Source organism: Nerophis lumbriciformis, linkage group LG36 (genome assembly GCF_033978685.3).
Source record: "Nerophis lumbriciformis linkage group LG36, RoL_Nlum_v2.1, whole genome shotgun sequence".
In the NCBI taxonomy this organism is placed as follows: Eukaryota; Metazoa; Chordata; class Actinopteri; order Syngnathiformes; family Syngnathidae; genus Nerophis; species Nerophis lumbriciformis.
The window spans coordinates 15,199,784-15,217,500 of record NC_084583.2 but is presented as its reverse complement, the minus strand read 5'-3'; the positions used below and the strand labels follow the sequence as shown (position 1 = coordinate 15,217,500).

General features: G+C 39.6%; 1 protein-coding gene across 1 annotated transcript; it reads right to left on the bottom strand.

The window, feature by feature from the left end:
* Positions 1-1,073: 1,073 nt before the first annotated feature.
* On the bottom strand, positions 1,074-8,552 carry rtn4rl2b (reticulon 4 receptor-like 2b). The gene is made up of 4 exons (XM_061930401.2): positions 8,289-8,552; positions 3,653-3,879; positions 3,339-3,572; positions 1,074-3,188 (listed from the first exon to the last, which is right to left on the bottom strand). The coding sequence occupies exons 1-4, from the start codon at positions 8,341-8,343 to the stop codon at positions 2,343-2,345; spliced, it is 1,362 nt and encodes a 453-aa protein (XP_061786385.2). The 5' UTR covers positions 8,344-8,552; the 3' UTR covers positions 1,074-2,342.
* Between the last annotated feature and the right edge of the window lie 9,165 nt (positions 8,553-17,717).

The window sequence follows — 17,717 nt, the reverse complement described above, 5'->3', positions numbered from 1 at the left end:
ATATATATATATATATATATATATATATATATATATATATAATTATAAATAACTGTATATGTAATGTCAACAAAGAATGTGTCAACTCCCGCAATAAAATTCACATTGTATTGTTTTCATTGTCTCAGGAAAGGCTTTGTGTAACAGTCTTATGAAAAAGGCATTGAAACACACACTCACTTATGTTTATTATTTCTTTATTTTTATTTTTTTTTAAACAAACCAAAGCATTGCTTCTAGCATTTATTCAATAAAAAAACACAGACATCAACAGTGTTAATGGGTTATTATACATGAATTGGATAACATGACTTTGACAAATGGCTTCAGGAATTGATGTCAAAAAATATACTCTCTATAATTAAAGACAAAAGGGAATCAACTTACACATTTTCAAATAATATATCAAATGTTTTAAATCTATTACATTATTTCTAAACTGCAAAGAGCAATAGAAAAAAAGATTATAATGAATAAATATAATACATAATGATATTTAACACAAAACACAGTAAGAGATCCAAGGTATTAACAGGACATTAATGTCATATTTACTTCAGGCACAAGAGGTTCATGTTCTTGTCTATGATTAAAGGCTACTAAAAGGATAGTGTGTGTGTTGTGTGGTGTGTTGTGTGTACGAGTGTGGGCGGCTGTGATGGCCGAGTCACTCTTGGCTGCAAACCATCCAGCACTCGTCCGCTCGCTTTCTTTTGTCACCACCTCAAAGCTGGCAGTGACGTCTCTACATGAACTGAAATAGGTGATATGAACTAAGTATTGAGATCCACCTCTGAATTTATTGTGTGAATGCTCCAAAACATTCACACATATGTTGTCTACACATCTTCTTCTTCAGATTGTGGCGCGCTCGATCTTCCACATTCCCCCCCCCGATTCAAACCATTCCAACTTCAAACTGTTCAGCCTTCCCTTGACAAAATCAAAAAAAATCCCAGAATTCCCCCAACAAAAAATTAATTTCAAACTTCAACCATTTCCACATTTTTCAACCGATTCAAACCATTCCACCTTCAACATATTCCACTCATACTGAACATTCAAACTTCAAATTTCAAGTTGAAAAAAATTCCAGGAATTCTTAATAATTCTTGTTTTTTCCACCCTTTTTACTGTTGACTATTCCTTCCACGTTTTTCAACCAATGTAACTGTTCCACCGTCAAAACATTCCACTTAAGGACACAAATAAAGTTGTTTAAACTTGAAAAATTCCCGGTTTTCCCAAAATTCCCTTATACCTGTTACTACTTCAACATTTCTTGCCTGATTTAAACAATTCCAAAACCAACCAATTCAGCTATAATGTTAAAAACTGTATTTAGAGGGCTATTAACCATTTGTTATGCTCTAGTTATTAAAATATTGACTTATAATGAATTATTCCTACTTTGCAATAATTCCTTTATCGCGGTCAAGCTGTTGCTTTTTTCTCTCTCCACGTTGAACCCTGCACTTTATTCAATGCTGCAGTTAATTTATGGATTTTTACACGCTTTACACGCCGCCAATAAATTCAGCCTTGTCGCATCAAAGCAATGGAATTGCCGAACGGATCAACGGCGGACCGATAAAATTGTTAGCATCAAATTGAACGCAATAGCGCAATCGTTCGGTCGGCCATTTAGCATGTTATGGACTCACCATCATCATAGAGAAGCAACAACAAAATGCACAAAACGCGGCCCCAAAATCCACCGTCACTGACGGGGCCCGGAAGGCCGGATCGCCACGCTCCCAAGAAGACGGCTTTAGCGTTTTAAGCAGGACGAGGAGAAGGACGAAGACCACGCTCAATGGCTTTTCCGGTAGGCGACTGTATGCCGCGTTACAGGCACCACCTTTTGTTACATTTGTGAATGAACACAAGCACCGTGTGTACACTTGCTGCTCATAAATTTGTACGAAACCTAGGCGTACTCTGTAGCCCGGAAATTACGGTAGTGTTCTTGTTAAATTGTATTTTTATGAACAAAATGTAAACAACTTTGGACACCCCTGCTGTAGACAACATCTGCATAGTTTGCTGCTAGCTGACCAACTTCCTGTGTTGTGTGTCTGTGTGTCATTCATTACTTCCTGTCTCCAAGAGGTCAGTTTTTTGAAGGCTGTGCTTACAAGAAGAAGTTGCCGATTTTCAGCCTCTACGTCACCGCGACTCTGCGTCTGAAACAGATCCTGACTGCCTCGACTGACTTCTGTCACCGACCTGCAGCTCCAGGGGGTGACTGGAAGGGATTGAGATCCCGTGTTTTTGTTTTGAGTTGAGAGGAGCAGAAGGGGGGAATCGGAGAAGAAAAGGAAGTTAGGGAAATGATAGTTTCAACCAAAAAGGAAATGGAGGAAGAATGTGACAATGAAGAAGAAGAGAGGGTGGAGGAGGACCGGACTGGGAGCGAAGGCTGAGAAGGAGGAGACAAACGCTGGATTTTCATAGCCTGGGCCGCACTCCGGCTCAAAGCAGCGGATGGAGGCATCTTCGTTGCCATAGTTGGCCCAGTACTCTTCTGTGTCGAGCTTTGGGAGAGCCACCTCGGCCTCGGATAGTTCATACTTTGAAGCTTCAAAGATGGTTTTGGGAAGATGCTTTGGGAATGCCTTCACTGTCTCTGTGTTCTTCTGGTACAACGCCTTGGAGGCGGGCTTGTTCTTGGAGAACCACCAGCGGGTCTTGGTACTGAAGGAGGTCGTGGTGGTACCAGCCAGAGAGCCAGGGTCAGGCATGGGGCAAAGGGCGAAGTCCAGCTCCCGGAGGAATCGGAGGTCTTGCCCGCGACGCTGGGATGGCGACAAGCACAGCAACTCAGAGGAGGCGATGCGAGCCTTACGGAACCACTCCCAGAGAGGACGGGCCTCGCAACCGCAGGACCAGGGGTTGCCATTGAGGCGGAGGAACTGAATGCCTTGAGTGTCTTTCATGGCCTGTCCTGGCAACTCAGCCAGGGAGTTGTTGAACAGGTAAAGAATGGTCAGGCGGCCCAGATCGCGGAAAGAGCGACGGTTCACCTGCCGGATTCGGTTGTCGTGGAGGAGCAGGCGGTCCAGATTGACCAAGCCTCGAAAAACATTCTCAGACAGGGTGCGGATGCGGTTGCCGTGGAGAAATAAATGGGTGAGGTTGACCAGATCTGAGAACAGGTCGTCCTGCAGAATGTGAAGTTGATTGTCCTACAAAAATGCCAAAACACAAAACACAATAATGTCAGGAACCTTGTATTGGCCAAACGATAGGATTTGGTGAGCCAGATTAGATTAATTAATTGTGTCTATTTAGAATTCTGTGTGTGTGCTGAAAAAGTCTAGAGATGTAGTCTTCACCTGCAAGTAGAGAAACTGTAGACTGTAGAGCTTGAGGAAGAGGTCATGGGGCAACATGGCCAACTTGCAACGGTGCATGTGCAAGCTCTGCAACTTCTCCAACCCCCTGAACGCTCCGCCTTCAAGGTGCCGAAGTGAGGGGTTGTCACCCAGGTCCAGCTCCTCCAGAACCCTTAGGTTGCTAAAGGCCCCGGCCTCAATCAATGTGATGTTATTGCCGTAAAGCCAAAGCACCTGTAGGAGGAAAGGAAAAGACATGGGAGTATGTGCCCCAAACATCCACAGTACGAGGTGGGTCGCGTGTCGACTTTTACCTGCGTCTCAAAGCCAAAGGAGTCGGCACGGAGCTCGGTGATGCGATTGTTTTGCAGGAACACCCGTTGCGAGTCGTAGGGCACGCCGGCTGGCACGATGGTGAGGTTCTGGGACTGGCAGCTGACCGTCATGGGTGTAGGGTAACACACACAAAGCCTGGGGCATGGCGCCACACTGCTGGGCTTGACTACCACCAGCCACAGGATCAGCCACAGGGACAGTCCACCTGGGTAAGACACACACAAAAATTTAGTCCTCGGACCAGTGTTTTTCAACCAAGGCACATTTTTTGCGTTGAAAACATCCGGAGGCACACCACCAGCAGAAAGCATTAAAACACGAAACTCAGTTGCCAGTCAAATGTCGTTGTCGCAATTGTTGGATATGACTTTAAAGCATAACCAAGCATGCATCACTATAGCTCTTGTCTGTTTTAGTTCTTGTCTTGCGCTCCTATTTTGGTGGCTTTTTCTCTTTTTTTGGTAATTTCCTGTAGCAGTTTCATGTTTTGGGCATCACGGTGGAAGAGGGGTTAGTGCGTCAGCCTCACAATACGAAGGTCCTGAGTAGTCCTGGGTTCAATCCCGGGCTCGGGATCTTTCTGTGTGGAGTTTGCATGTTCTCCCCGTGACTGCGTGGGTTCCCTCCGGGTACTCCGGCTTCCTCCCACCTCCAAAGACATGCACCTGGGGATAGGTTGATTGGCAACACTAAAGTGGCCCTAGTGTGTGAATGTTGTCTGTCTATCTGTGTTGACCCTGTGATGAGGTGGCGACTTGTCCAGGGTGTACCCCGCTTTCCGCCCGATTGTAGCTGAGATAGGCTCCAGCGCCCCCCGCTAACCCGAAGGGAATAAGCGGTAGAAAATGGATGGAGTTTCATGTTTTCCTTTGAGCGATATTTCCCGCATCTACTTTGTTTTAGCAATCAAGAATATTTCAGTTGTTTTTATCCTTCTTTGTGGGGACATTGTTGATTGTCATGTCATGTTCGGATGTACATTGTCTTTGCTCCACAGTAAGTCTTTGCTGTCGTCCAGCATTCTGTTTTTGTTTACTTTGTAGCCAGTTCGGTTTTAGTTTAGATCTGCATAGCCTTCCCTAGGCTTCAATGCCTTTTCTTAGGGGCACTCACCTTTTATATATATATATATATATATATATATATATATATATATATATATATATATATATATATATATATCCATCCATCCATTTACTACCGCTTATTCCCTTCGGGGTCGCGGGGATATATATATATATATATATATATATATATATATATATATATATATATGAAATACTTGACTTGGTGAATTCTAGCTGTAAATATACTCCTCCCCTCTTAACCACGCCCCCAACCACGCCCCCTGCACCCACCCCCCGAAATTGGAGGTCTCAAGGTTGGCAAGTATGGTTTTTACCATGGAGGCTTTTGTTGTTGTTGGGTTTTTTTTTTTTGCATGTGCACTCATTCGTAACTTGTTTCCTAAGCCTTGTGCATAATTCAACAATCATTCAAGCATTTATATCCACCTGATCACTTAACACAGGGAGCTCTGGCTACTTTGTCACAGTTACATAACTCCAAATAATCAGCTGTGTGAGGCAAAACAATGAAATTAAATACAAGAACAGCAAAATATCTCAATAAGGATTCCTTATTCTAATAAAAATGGGGTTGTTCTGGAAGATATATACTTCCCATTGAAGAGTTTGCAAAAAGGACACACGTAAAAAAACAGTAACTGTACCCGGATCAGTTTCAATTCGTGGCAGGTTTCTTTGGCAGAGCTCAGATGACAGCACCGCGGTAAAAGTATACTCATTAAACGATAATGAACTTCCCATTCATGTAATGTACGCAACATTTTCCAATGGCTCACCTCCTGACCTCTCAACAAGTCGGAACGTTATCTACGCCGGACCTTCAGGAGAACACGAGACAGGGATTTCAAACGGAAAATCTGAAATCTTGGTCAGTCTTATTTACTGCGCAGTTTCCCGCACGCAAAGTCAATTTTCAAACTATCCAATAGTGCAGGTCGGCTATATTTGCAGAAATGTACACTCGCAGCTACATTCATTGAGCTTTTGGAAGGTTTCTGCTTGCATGTTCTCTCTGACTGGGTTTTCACCTGGTGCTCTCTGGTCTTATCATCCCAATTTGAGACTCATAAAAAGCTCCAGCTAACACAGACCTGGGCAAAATATGGCCCGTAGGCCACATGCGGCCCATTCTACATCATTTTTCTAGACCTTTTACATCAAAACTGTATTTGCCATTATGATGTGCAGTGCTGTTTTTAAATGACAGTAAGTCTTGAACTATAGAAAGTCTTTCAATGGTCGAAATCTGTGCTTTTGGGTGCTATAGGGGTTATTACGGTAAGCTAGGTCACAGCAGCTCAGACCAGGAACAAAGCAGAGTGGGTGGGTCTTGTTTTCAGAGCAGCCAGCCCCAAATACATCAATCAATCAATCAATCAATCAATCAATGTTTATTTATATAGCCCTTTTTGAGCCAAGGCACATTTTTTGCGTTGAAAAAATGGCACACCACCAGCAGACATAATTAAAAAACAAAACTCAGTTAACAGTAAAAAGTTGCAATTGTTGGATATGACTTTAAAGCATAACCAAGCATACATCACTATAGCTCTTGTCTCAAAGTAGGTGTACTGTCACCACCTGTCACATCACACCCGGTCTTATTTGGACTTTTTTGCTGTTTTCCTGAGTGTACTGTTTTACTTCTTGTCTTGCGCTCCTATTTTGGTGGCTTTTTCTTTTTTTGGTATTTTCCTGTAGCAGTTTCATGTCTTCCTTTGAGCGATATTTTCCGCATCCACTTTGTTTTAGCAATCAAGAATATTTCAGTTGTTTTTTATCCTTCTTTGCGGGGACATTGTTGATTGTCATGTCATGTTCGGATGTACATTGTCTTTGCTAAACAGTAAGTCTTTGCTGTCGTCCAGCATTCTGTTTTTGTTTAATTTGTAGCCAGTTCAGTTTTAGTTTCATTCTGCATAGCCTTCCCTAAGCTTCAATGCCTTTTCTTAGGGGCACTCACCTTTTGTTTATTTTTTGTTTAAGCATTAGATACATTTTTACCTGCACACTGCCTCCCGCTGTTTCCCACATCTACAAAGCAATTAGCTACCTGCTGCCACCTACTGACATGGAAGAGTATTACACGGTTACTCTGCCGAGCTCTAGACAGCACCGACACTCAACATCCATCCATCCATACTCTACTAAGTAGAGCAGTGTTTTTCAACCACAGATACAATCTGGTGTGTCGTGGGAGATGTTCTAATTTCTCCTATTTGGGTTAAAAATATTTTTTGCAAACCAGTAATTATAGTCTGCAAATGATGTGTTGTTGTTGAGTGTCGGTGCTGTCCAGAGCTCGGCAGAGTAACCGTGTAATACTATTTCATATCAGTAGGTGGCAGCCGGTAGCTAATTGCTTTGTAGATGTCGGAAACAGCGGGAGGCAGTGTGCAGGTAAAAAGGTGTCTAATGCTTAAACAGAAAATAAACAAAAGGTGAGTGCATCTAAGAAAAGGCATTGAAGCTTAGGGAAGGCTATGCAGAACAAAACTAAAGCTGAACTGGCTACTAAGTAAACAAATACAGAATGCTGGATGTAGGGCTGCAACAACTAATCGATTAAAATCGATTATAAAAATAGTTGGCAATTAATTTAGTCATCGATTCGTTGGATCTATGTTATGCGCATGTGCAGAGGCTACTTTTTATTTTTATTTTTTTTAACCTTTATTTATAAACTGCAACATTTACAAACAGCTGAGAAACAATAATCACAATAAGTTTGGTGCCAGTATGGTGCTTGTATGTTGTTTTTTTCCAATAAAATACTGGAAAGGGTAGAAATGTAGTTTGTCTCTTTTATCCGATTATTAATCGATTAATCGAAGTAATAATCGACAGATTAAGCGATTATCAAATTAGTTGTTAGTTGCAGCCCTAGCTGGACGACAGCAAAGACTTACTGTGGAGCAAAGACGGCGTCCACAAAGTACATCCGAACATGACATGACGATCAACAATGTCCCCGCAAAGAAGGATAAAAAACAACTGAAATATTCTTGATTGCTAAAACAAAGTAGATGTGGGACATATCGCTCAAAGGAAGACATGAAACTGCTACAGGAAAATACCAAAAAAAGAGAAAAAAACAGCAAAATAGGAGCGCAAGACAAGAAGTAAAACACTACACACAGGAAAACAGCAAAAAAGTCCAAATAAGTCAGGGTGTGATGTGACAGGTGGTGACAGTACACCTACTTTGAGACAAGAGCTATAGTGATGCATGCTTGGTTATGCTTTAAAGTCATATCCAACAACTTTTTACTGTCAACTTAGTTTTGTATTTTAATGATTTCTGCTTTTGAAAGGAAAAAATGTGCCTTGGCTCAAAAAAGGTTGAAAAACACTGAAGTAGAGTATGGATGGATGGATGATGACACCTGCACAATGTAATGAGATTCTCTGGTGGTGAAACAAAACAACAAATATAATAAATACAAATATTTTTTCCACAAGTTCAATTGCATCTAGTTCTATTAACCTAAGTCAGAAACAACAGTGGCATTTGCAAGCAACTCACTCTTGAAGTTGTGGGATGCTCTGCTGGAACTCCTCCTAGTGCAGCGGGTCTCCATGGCGAACCAAAGCCGAAAGCGAGTTAGCCTGCGCGGCGAGGAAGTGCCTGCTTGCTGCTATCTCTGCTGGGGTTCAGCTCTGGGAACGGAGTCGCTGTGCCTGGTCTTCGTGGGAGTGGAGCCGGGGAGTCCCCGCTCGCTCTTTATACTTGCGGCCGCTTTGTCGCCCACCAGCGTAGGCAGCGAGGATCCTCGCATACGTCACCGGGAGGAGGGATGACAAGCACCGGAGGAAAGGCCAAGAAAGGTATTGGACAATAATGGTGTCTTGCTAGCAAAACAAACCGACCAAGGAAGTCCCCGACGTCTTTTGTGCTTTTTAAACAGTTTCTCCCAAATTATTTCGACGGTAACTCAATAAACAATAACAACAGTGTGTTTAATTAGTCAAAAATATATCAAAAGTTTTGATTTTTACTCATTTAGTTATGTTTTAAGTAGAGATGTCCGATAATATTGACATGCCGATATTATCGGCCAATAAATGCGTTAAAATGTAATATTGGAAATGATCGGTATCGGGTTTTTATTATCGATATCGTTGTTTTGTTTTTGTTTTTTTGTTTTCTGTTTTTTTTAAATTAAAATCAACATAAAAAACACAAGATACACTTACAATGAGTGCACCAACCCCAAAAACCTCTCTCCCCCATTTACACTCATTCACACAAAAGGGTTGTTTCTTTCTGTTATTAATATTGTGGTTCCTACATTATATATCAATATATATCAATACAGTCTGCAAGGGATACAGTCTGTAAGCACACATGATTGTGTGCTGCTAGTCCACTAATAGTACTAACCTTTAACAGTTAATTTTTACTCATTTTCATTAATTACTAGTTTGTATGTAACTGTTTTTATATTGTTTTACTTTCTTTTTTATTCAAGAAAATGTTTTCAATGTATTTATCTTTATCTTTTTTTTTTATATCGGTATCGGTAATTAAAAGTTGGACAATATTGGAATATCGGATATCGGCAAAAACTCAACAACAGTGTGTTTAATTAGTCAAAAATATATCAAAAGTTTTGATTTTTACTCATTTAGTTATGTTTTAAGTAGAGATGTCCGATAATATTGACATGCCGATATTATCGGCCAATAAATGCGTTAAAATGTAATATTGGAAATGATCGGTATCGGGTTTTTATTATCGATATCGTTGTTTTGTTTTTGTTTTTTTGTTTTCTGTTTTTTTTAAATTAAAATCAACATAAAAAACACAAGATACACTTACAATGAGTGCACCAACCCCAAAAACCTCTCTCCCCCATTTACACTCATTCACACAAAAGGGTTGTTTCTTTCTGTTATTAATATTGTGGTTCCTACATTATATATCAATATATATCAATACAGTCTGCAAGGGATACAGTCCGTAAGCACACATGATTGTGTGCTGCTAGTCCACTAATAGTACTAACCTTTAACAGTTAATTTTACTCATTTTCATTAATTACTAGTTTGTATGTAACTGTTTTTATATTGTTTTACTTTCTTTTTTATTCAAGAAAATGTTTTCAATGTATTTATCTTTATCTTTTTTTTTTTATATCGGTATCGGTAATTAAAAGTTGGACAATATTGGAATATCGGATATCGGCAAAAACTCAACAACAGTGTGTTTAATTAGTCAAAAATATATCAAAAGTTTTGATTTTTACTCATTTAGTTGTTTTAAGTAGAGATGTCCGATAATATCGACCTGCCGATATTATCGGCTGATAAATGCATTAAAATGTAATATCGGAAATTATCGATATCGTTTTTCTTTGTTGTTTTTTTGTTTTCTGTTTTTTTTTAAATTAAAATCAACATAAAAAACACAAGATACACTTACAATTAGTGCACCAACCCAAAAAAACCTCTCTCCCCCATTTACACTCATTCACACAAAAGGGTTGTTTCTTTCTGTTATTAATATTCTGGTTCCTACATTATATATCAATATATATCAATACAGTCTGCAAGGGATACAGTCCGGAAGCACAGTGTGTGCTGCTAGTCCACTAATAGTACTAACCTTTAACAGTTAATTTTACTCATTTTCATTAATTACTAGTTTCTAAGTAACTGTTTTTATATTGTTTTACTTTCTTTTTTATTCAAGAAAATGTTTTCAATGTATTTATCTTATTTTATTGATTTTTTTTTTTATATCGGTATCGGTAATTAAAAGTTGGACAATATTGGAATATTGGATATTGGCAAAAAGCCATTATCGGACATCGCTAGTTTTAAGTAGGGATGTCCAATAATGGCTATTTGCCGATATCCGATATTGCCCAACTCTTTAATTACTGATACCGATATCAACCGATACCGATACTGTCATGTCTGTGTAATCATGTTGTGTTTTAGTCATGTTTTGTTTTGTTTAGTTATTGGACTCTTTAGTTTCTGGCTTTTCACTCCCTTGTCTTGTTTCCATGATTACCCATTAGTTTCACCTGTTCCACGTTTGGACTCATTGTGCACTCTTGTTTGTCACCATAGCAACCCATTAGTTTTCACCTGTCACGTCACGCACCTGTTTCACGTTCTGAGTCACGCACCTGCTTTCACTAATCATGTCCATAGTATTTAAATTCATTGTTTTCAGTTTGTCGTTCTGGCGACATCCCACATTTATGCTCTGCACATTCCTGACACTTTTTTCATGTCCATCGTTCATGCTGCTCCTTTTGTCCATGCCAAGTAAGTTTTGTTTATTAATGCCACAGTTAGTGTTTTTTGTTGTTCATAGTTTCTGCCTTTGTGCAAGTATTTGTTTTCATAGCCAAGTTGTTTCTCCGCCACTGTGCGCGCTTTTCGTTTGTACTTTTTTTTGATAGTAATAATAAATCATGTACTCACATTCCCGTCTCACCCGAGCCAACTTTCCGTTGCCTTCCAGAAGAACTAAACCCCAGGACCAAGTCATGACAGATACATACAGTCGTGGAATTAACACATTATTATGCCTAATTTGGACAACCAGGTATGGTGAATATATATATATATATATATATATATATATATATATATATATATATATATATATATATATATATATATATATATTTACAGCCCGGCCCCCGGACAATTTTTTTATTTATTGTAATTTTAAAGAATTTAACTGAATGTGCATGAACTATTTCTGTTCAAAATTGTTTGAAATGTCAAATGTTTAAATATTAACTGTCAGTTTACTGTACTGTGCCACACTACTACAATAAGAGTGCATCTTTTCTATTGTTTCGTTGAAAATAAAACAGCAAAGTCCATTTGGCTGTCATCTGTTTTAATTATGAGACACAATTGTGTCAAAGTCATGATTTTTTTTATTTCATGCTTGAAATAAGAAATTATTACTTTAAAAAAGTAGTTTTTATACTTGTGAGTGTTGATGACACAGCTTTGCAACAGTTGATATTCTAGTTTCAAGCATGTTTTACTCAATATAGGTCATCAAATCTCAGCAACAAGCTGTAATATCTTACTGAGATCATTTAGGACCCAAACACTTAAAACAAGTAAAACACTCTAATATAAAATATGCTTAGTGAGAAGAATGATCTTATCAGACAGAAAATAAGAAAATATTACCCGTATTCGAGATATTTCATCTTACTTGGATTTCAGTTTTTGCAGTGTAGATTGGCTACTCATGATCTGATTGGCTATCGCAACTGTCTATCAACTGTATGTCCTCCGTTTGTTTACACTACATAGCCACCGCTAATGTTGATTTCATGCAGCGCTGGCAACAAGCTCGCCGAGTTCTGATAAAAGCTCTAATGAAAACACAAGCAACACTGGATCCTAATATGACATGAAGATAATATGATATATATTTACAGAAAGTAAACTAAAAATAAATTTGTCAGGTTCAAACACTGATGACATTTATTAAACAAGACAAGAGGCAAAGAATTAAACAGAGACAGAATTAAATTTGGACTCAATTGAGGAGAAATTTGTCGACCTGTAACCTCTTACAGTGTCACCCATGCTCTGGCGAAAGTTTGTATGCCTCCTTCCTTTATTTGCATTTTCTCTAACCACATGGCCATAGCGGTTTCTAAAGGACAAAGGTCGTAAACAGTTCACAGAAAAGGTCTTCAAAAAGAGGTTCGTAAAACAGTTCAAAAAGGAGGTTCAAAAAGAGGTCGCCTGGAGGGGAGTCTGGTCCTGCTTCCTCTTCGCTTTTGTAGTCCTTGGGTCAGACAATATCTTTCTGTTTGATTATAATACACGAAAGAAAACAGAACACCTTCATTTTGCTTTACGAGCCTTACTCTTGGTAGGTTTCAAAGACAGCTTTTGCTTCTCACCGGGCCCCTCAATGTAACACAAAGTTTTTGTGATAACTTAGAAACAATTATTCTAACAAAAATGAACTTTTATTCATCTACGATCATGGTTTATGTTAGGCCAGCACCACAGTTCAGACCTCAGTGGCATCTTTGCTGTCAATTAACCATGCCCCAAAGCTTTTTAAGCAATCCAAACATGGCTTCAGTGGCTGAAAGAGTAAAAAAAAAAAAAAAATTGCATAAGTCAACATAAGTGTATATAGCATTACCATAATGTGTGATCCCACAAAACAGGTTTTTTTACACACTTCATTTAGCTTCACACTCATGTCTCATTTCATGTGGGCCATGTTGGGAGGAAGCCTATTTGATTGCATGCAGAAATAACAGATGGCCATGGGAGGATAGCCCAGCTGGCCCTGCAACAGATTTTTATTTACAATAATATATATTAAGGACACATTTGGCGCTATCAGTATTCTATGTCATTCATGTTTCTTTTTTTACAGCCTATGGAAGAGCCGTGGAGCGGAGGGATCTAACACGGCGGAAGGTGAGGAAAAACAGATTGTATTGCATTGTACTAGGGTTGTCCCGGTACCAAAATATATTTCGATACTTTTCTAAATAAGGGGGACCACAAAGAAATGGCAGTATTGGCTTTATTTTAACACAAAATCTTAGGGTACATGAAACATGTTTATTATTGTAATGTAGTCCTTAAATAAAATAGTGAACATACTAGACAACTTGTCTTTTAGTAGTAAGTAAACAAACGAAGACTCCTAATTAGTCTGCTGACGTATGCAGTAACATATTGTGTCATTTTGTCAAACTTATGAGGGACAAGCTGTAAAAAGGGATTTATAATCCACTTGTTCATTTACTGTTAATATCTGCTTATTTTCTGTTTTAACATGTTCTGTCTACACTTCTGTTAAAGGGGAACATTATCACAATTTCAGAAAGGTTAAAACCATTAAAAATCAGTTCCCAGTGGCTTATTTTATTTTTCGAAATGTTTTTCAAAATTTTACCCATCACGCAATATCCCTAAAAAAAAGCTTCAACGTGCCTGATTTTAACCATCGTTATATACACCCGTCCATTTTCCTGTGACGTCACACAGTGATGCCAATACAAACAAACATGGCGCATAGAACAGCAAGCTATAGCGACATTAGCTCGGATTCAGACTCGGATTTCAGCGGCTTAAGCGATTCAACAAATTACGCATGTATTGAAACGGATGGTTGTAGTGTGGAGGCAGGTAGCGAAAATGAAATTGAAGAAGAAACTGAAGCTATTGAGCCATATCGGTTTGAACCGTATGCAAGCAAAACCGACGAAAACGACACGACAGCCAGCGACACGGGAGAAAGCGAGGACGAATTGGGCGATCGCCTTCTAACCAACAATTGGTATGTGTTTGTTTGGCATTAAAGGAAACTAACAACTATGAACTAGGTTTACAGCATATGAAATACATTTGGCAACAACATGCACTTTGAGAGTGCAGACAGCCCAATTTTCATCAATTAATATATTCTGTAGACATACCCTCATCCGCGCTCTTTTCCTGAAAGCTGATCTGTCCAGTTTTGGAGTTGATGTCAGCAGGCCAGGGAAGCTAGGGTCGATATTCTTCTCTTGATCATCTTCGGTGGCATAAGGGACGGTGTGAGCCAAGACATCCAGGGGGTTTAGCTCGCTCGTCTGCGGGAACAAACTGCCGCCATTGCTTGCCGTGCTACCGAGGTCCTTTGTCCCTGAATTGCTCACACACTCCGGCAGATTCAATGGGGGTCTGGCGGCAGATTTCTTTGACTTTATCGTTGGAAATGCATCTGCTTTGAGTGTCGCAGGATATCCACACATTCTTGCCATCTCTGTCGTAGCATAGCTTTCGTCGGTAAAGTGTGCGGAACAAACGTCCAATTTCTTGCCACTTTGGCATCTTTGGGCCACTGGTGCAACTTGAATCCGTCCCTGTTCGTGTTGTTACACCCTCCGACAACACACCGACGAGGCATGATGTCTCCAAGGTACGGAAAACAGTCGAAAAAACTGAATATAACAGAGCTAATTTGACTAGGTCAGGGGTTGGCAACCTTTACCACTCAAAGAGCCATTTTGACCCGTTTCACTAATTCAAGAAAACAATGGGAGCCACAAAACTCTTTTGAAATTTAAAATGAAATAACACTGAATACAAAGTTGTTTTTTTTTGCTTTGTGCTAAGTATAAACCAGACACGCGGCCCACGAGACGTTATTTTGCGGCCTGCACTTTAATATAAAAAATGTATGTTAGCGCGGCCCGCGAGTTTTATATAAATGCCGCTTGACAGCGTCATACTTGCCAACCCTCCTGATTTTACCGGGAGACTCCCGAAGTTCAGAGCAACTATTTTATCGGATGTCTGCTGATTTTCACCCTAACAACATTAATAAGGGCGTGCCGTGATGGCACTGTCTTTCGCGCCTTCTACAGCCTGTACTAACAGCATGCCAGTCCAGTTACATGTTGTATGAGGCTTCTGCAGACACACATGAGTGACTGCAATGCATACTTAGTCAACAGCCATACAGGTTACACTTGAGGGTGGCCGTATAAAACAACTTTAACACTCTCACTAGTATGCTACCACCAAGCCCCGCCCCCCCCCTCCCCTCCGTGCGTCAGTTGAGGTGGGCGGGGTTTGGTGGTAGCGGGGGTGTATAATGTAGCCCGGAAGAGTTAGTGCTGCATGGGATTCTGGGTATTTGTTCTGTTGTGTTTATGTTGTCTCACGGTGCGGATGTTCTGCCGAAATGTGTTTGTCATTCTTTTTTGGTGTGGGTTCACAGTGTGGCGCATATTAGTAAGAGTGTTAAAGTTGTTTTATACGGCCACCGTCAGTGTAACCTGTATGGTTGTTGACTAAGTATGCCTTGCAGTCACGTACGTGTGTTGGTCAAAGCCCGCACACAACATGTGACTGGGCCTGCACGCAGATAGTGTAAAATCTAACGCTAAAGGCACTGCCATAACGGCACGCCCTCAATATTGTTGCCCCAGGAGATTTTCGGGAGAGGCACTGAAATTCGAAAGTCTTCCGGAAAAATTGGGAGGGTCAGCAAGTATGCAGCTGAGCCGCATCAGAGTGATCAAAGAGCCACAAGCGGCTTCGGAGCCGCGGGTTGCTGACCCCTGGACTAGGTGTTTGTAATGTGTTTGAGAAAATGGCGGATTGCTTCCCGATGTGACGTCACAACCGAGAGCGAATAATAGAAAGGCGTTTAATTCGCCAAAATTCACCCATTTAGAGTTCGGAAATCGATTAAAAAAATATATGGTCTTTTTTCTGCAACATCAAGGTATATATTGACGCTTACATAGGTCTGGTGATAATGTTCCCCTTTAATGTACCGAAAATGAACCGAACCGTGACCTCTAAACCGAGGTACGTACCGAACCGAAATTGTTGTGTACCATTACACCCTTACACGATCAGAGGTGGGTAGAGTAGCCAGAAATTGTACTCAAGTAAGAGTACTGTTACTTTAGAGATTTATTACTCAAGTAAAAGTAAGGAGTAGTCACCCAAATATTTACTTGAGTAAAAGTAAAAAGTATGTTGTGAAAAAACTACTCAAGTACTGAGTAACTGATGAGTAACATACACACACATATCATATATATATATATATATATATATATATACACACATATATATATATATATACACACATATATATATATATATATATATATATATATATATATATATATATATATATATATATATATATATATATATATATACACACACACACATATATACATATATATATATATATATATATATATATATATATATATACATTGATATATACAGTATATAATTTATATTTATTTATTTTGCCGTTTTTGTTTACATGTTAAAGGTGTTTTAATGAATATACATGCATGTTTAACACATATAGATTCCTTTCTTTCATGAAGACAAGAATATAAGTTGGTGTATTACCTGATTCTGATGACTTGCATTGATTGGAATCAGACAGCAGTGATGATAACGGCCACGTTTTCAAATGGAGGAGAAAAAAAGTTCCTCCTTTCTGTCTAATACCACATGAAAGTGTTTGGTTTTTGGCATCTAATTTGTCCAGCTTCCATATTCGTTTTTATACACTTTACAAGAAATACATTGGCGGCAAACTCCGTAGCTTGCTAGCTTGTTTGCGCTGGCTTTCGGAGACTCTTATTTTGAAAGCGCATGCGCGATGGAGCGGCACTTTTATTGTGAAGACAGGAACTGTGTAGTCAGTCTTTAGGCTTTTGACGAGATGTACGGTTGAAAAAAAAAAGGGTCTTTTTTCCTTCACAATTTTGATTGATTGATTGGAACTTTTATTAGTAGATTGCACAGTACAGTATATATTCCGTACAATTGACCACTAAATGGTAACACCCCAATAAGTTTTTCAACTTGTTTAAGTCGGGTCATGTGACCGCCTGGCTCTGTTTGATTGGTTCAACGTCACCAGTGACTGCATCTGATTGGTGGAACGGAGTGAACGTCACCAGTGACTGTATTTGTTGAAACGCAGGCACTATGAAGGTCTGTCTGACAAACCAAAACGAACAAAGCGTGCATTAACAGATCGATACAAATTAGTAGCGAGTAGCGAGCTGAATGTAGATAAAAGTAGCGGAGTAAAAGTAGCGTTTCTTCTCTATAAATATACTCAAGTAAAAGTAAAAGTATGTTGCATTAAAACTACTCTTAGAAGTACAATTTATCCCAAAAGTTACTCAAGTAGATGTAACGGAGTAAATGTAGCGCGTTACTACCCACCTCTGTACACGATGCACATCATCTGTTCCCGTCTGCAAGTGCAGCACATACAAACCGCATGCCTGGAAAGTCAAAGTTTCTTGGCAGGGATAATTGGAGGATGCATGCTGTACTGTAACTATCACTCCACGGACATTGGCTACATCATGGGTGGTGTGGGACAGTTTCACATGTGTGATTGTGGGATTTCGTCATCTTCCCTGGCCCTGGGGTTAATTCACCAGACTCC

Coding starts and splice junctions, on each gene's coding strand:
- rtn4rl2b (XM_061930401.2), bottom strand. CDS start 8,343: ATGGAGACCCGCTGCACTAGGAGGAGTTCCAGCAGAGCATCCCACAAC. Junction 3,573..3,652: donor CCTTTGGCTTTGAGACGCAG/GTAAAAGTCGAC, acceptor TTCCTCCTACAG/GTGCTTTGGCTTTACGGCAA. Junction 3,189..3,338: donor TACAGTTTCTCTACTTGCAG/GTGAAGACTACA, acceptor GCATTTTTGTAG/GACAATCAACTTCACATTCT.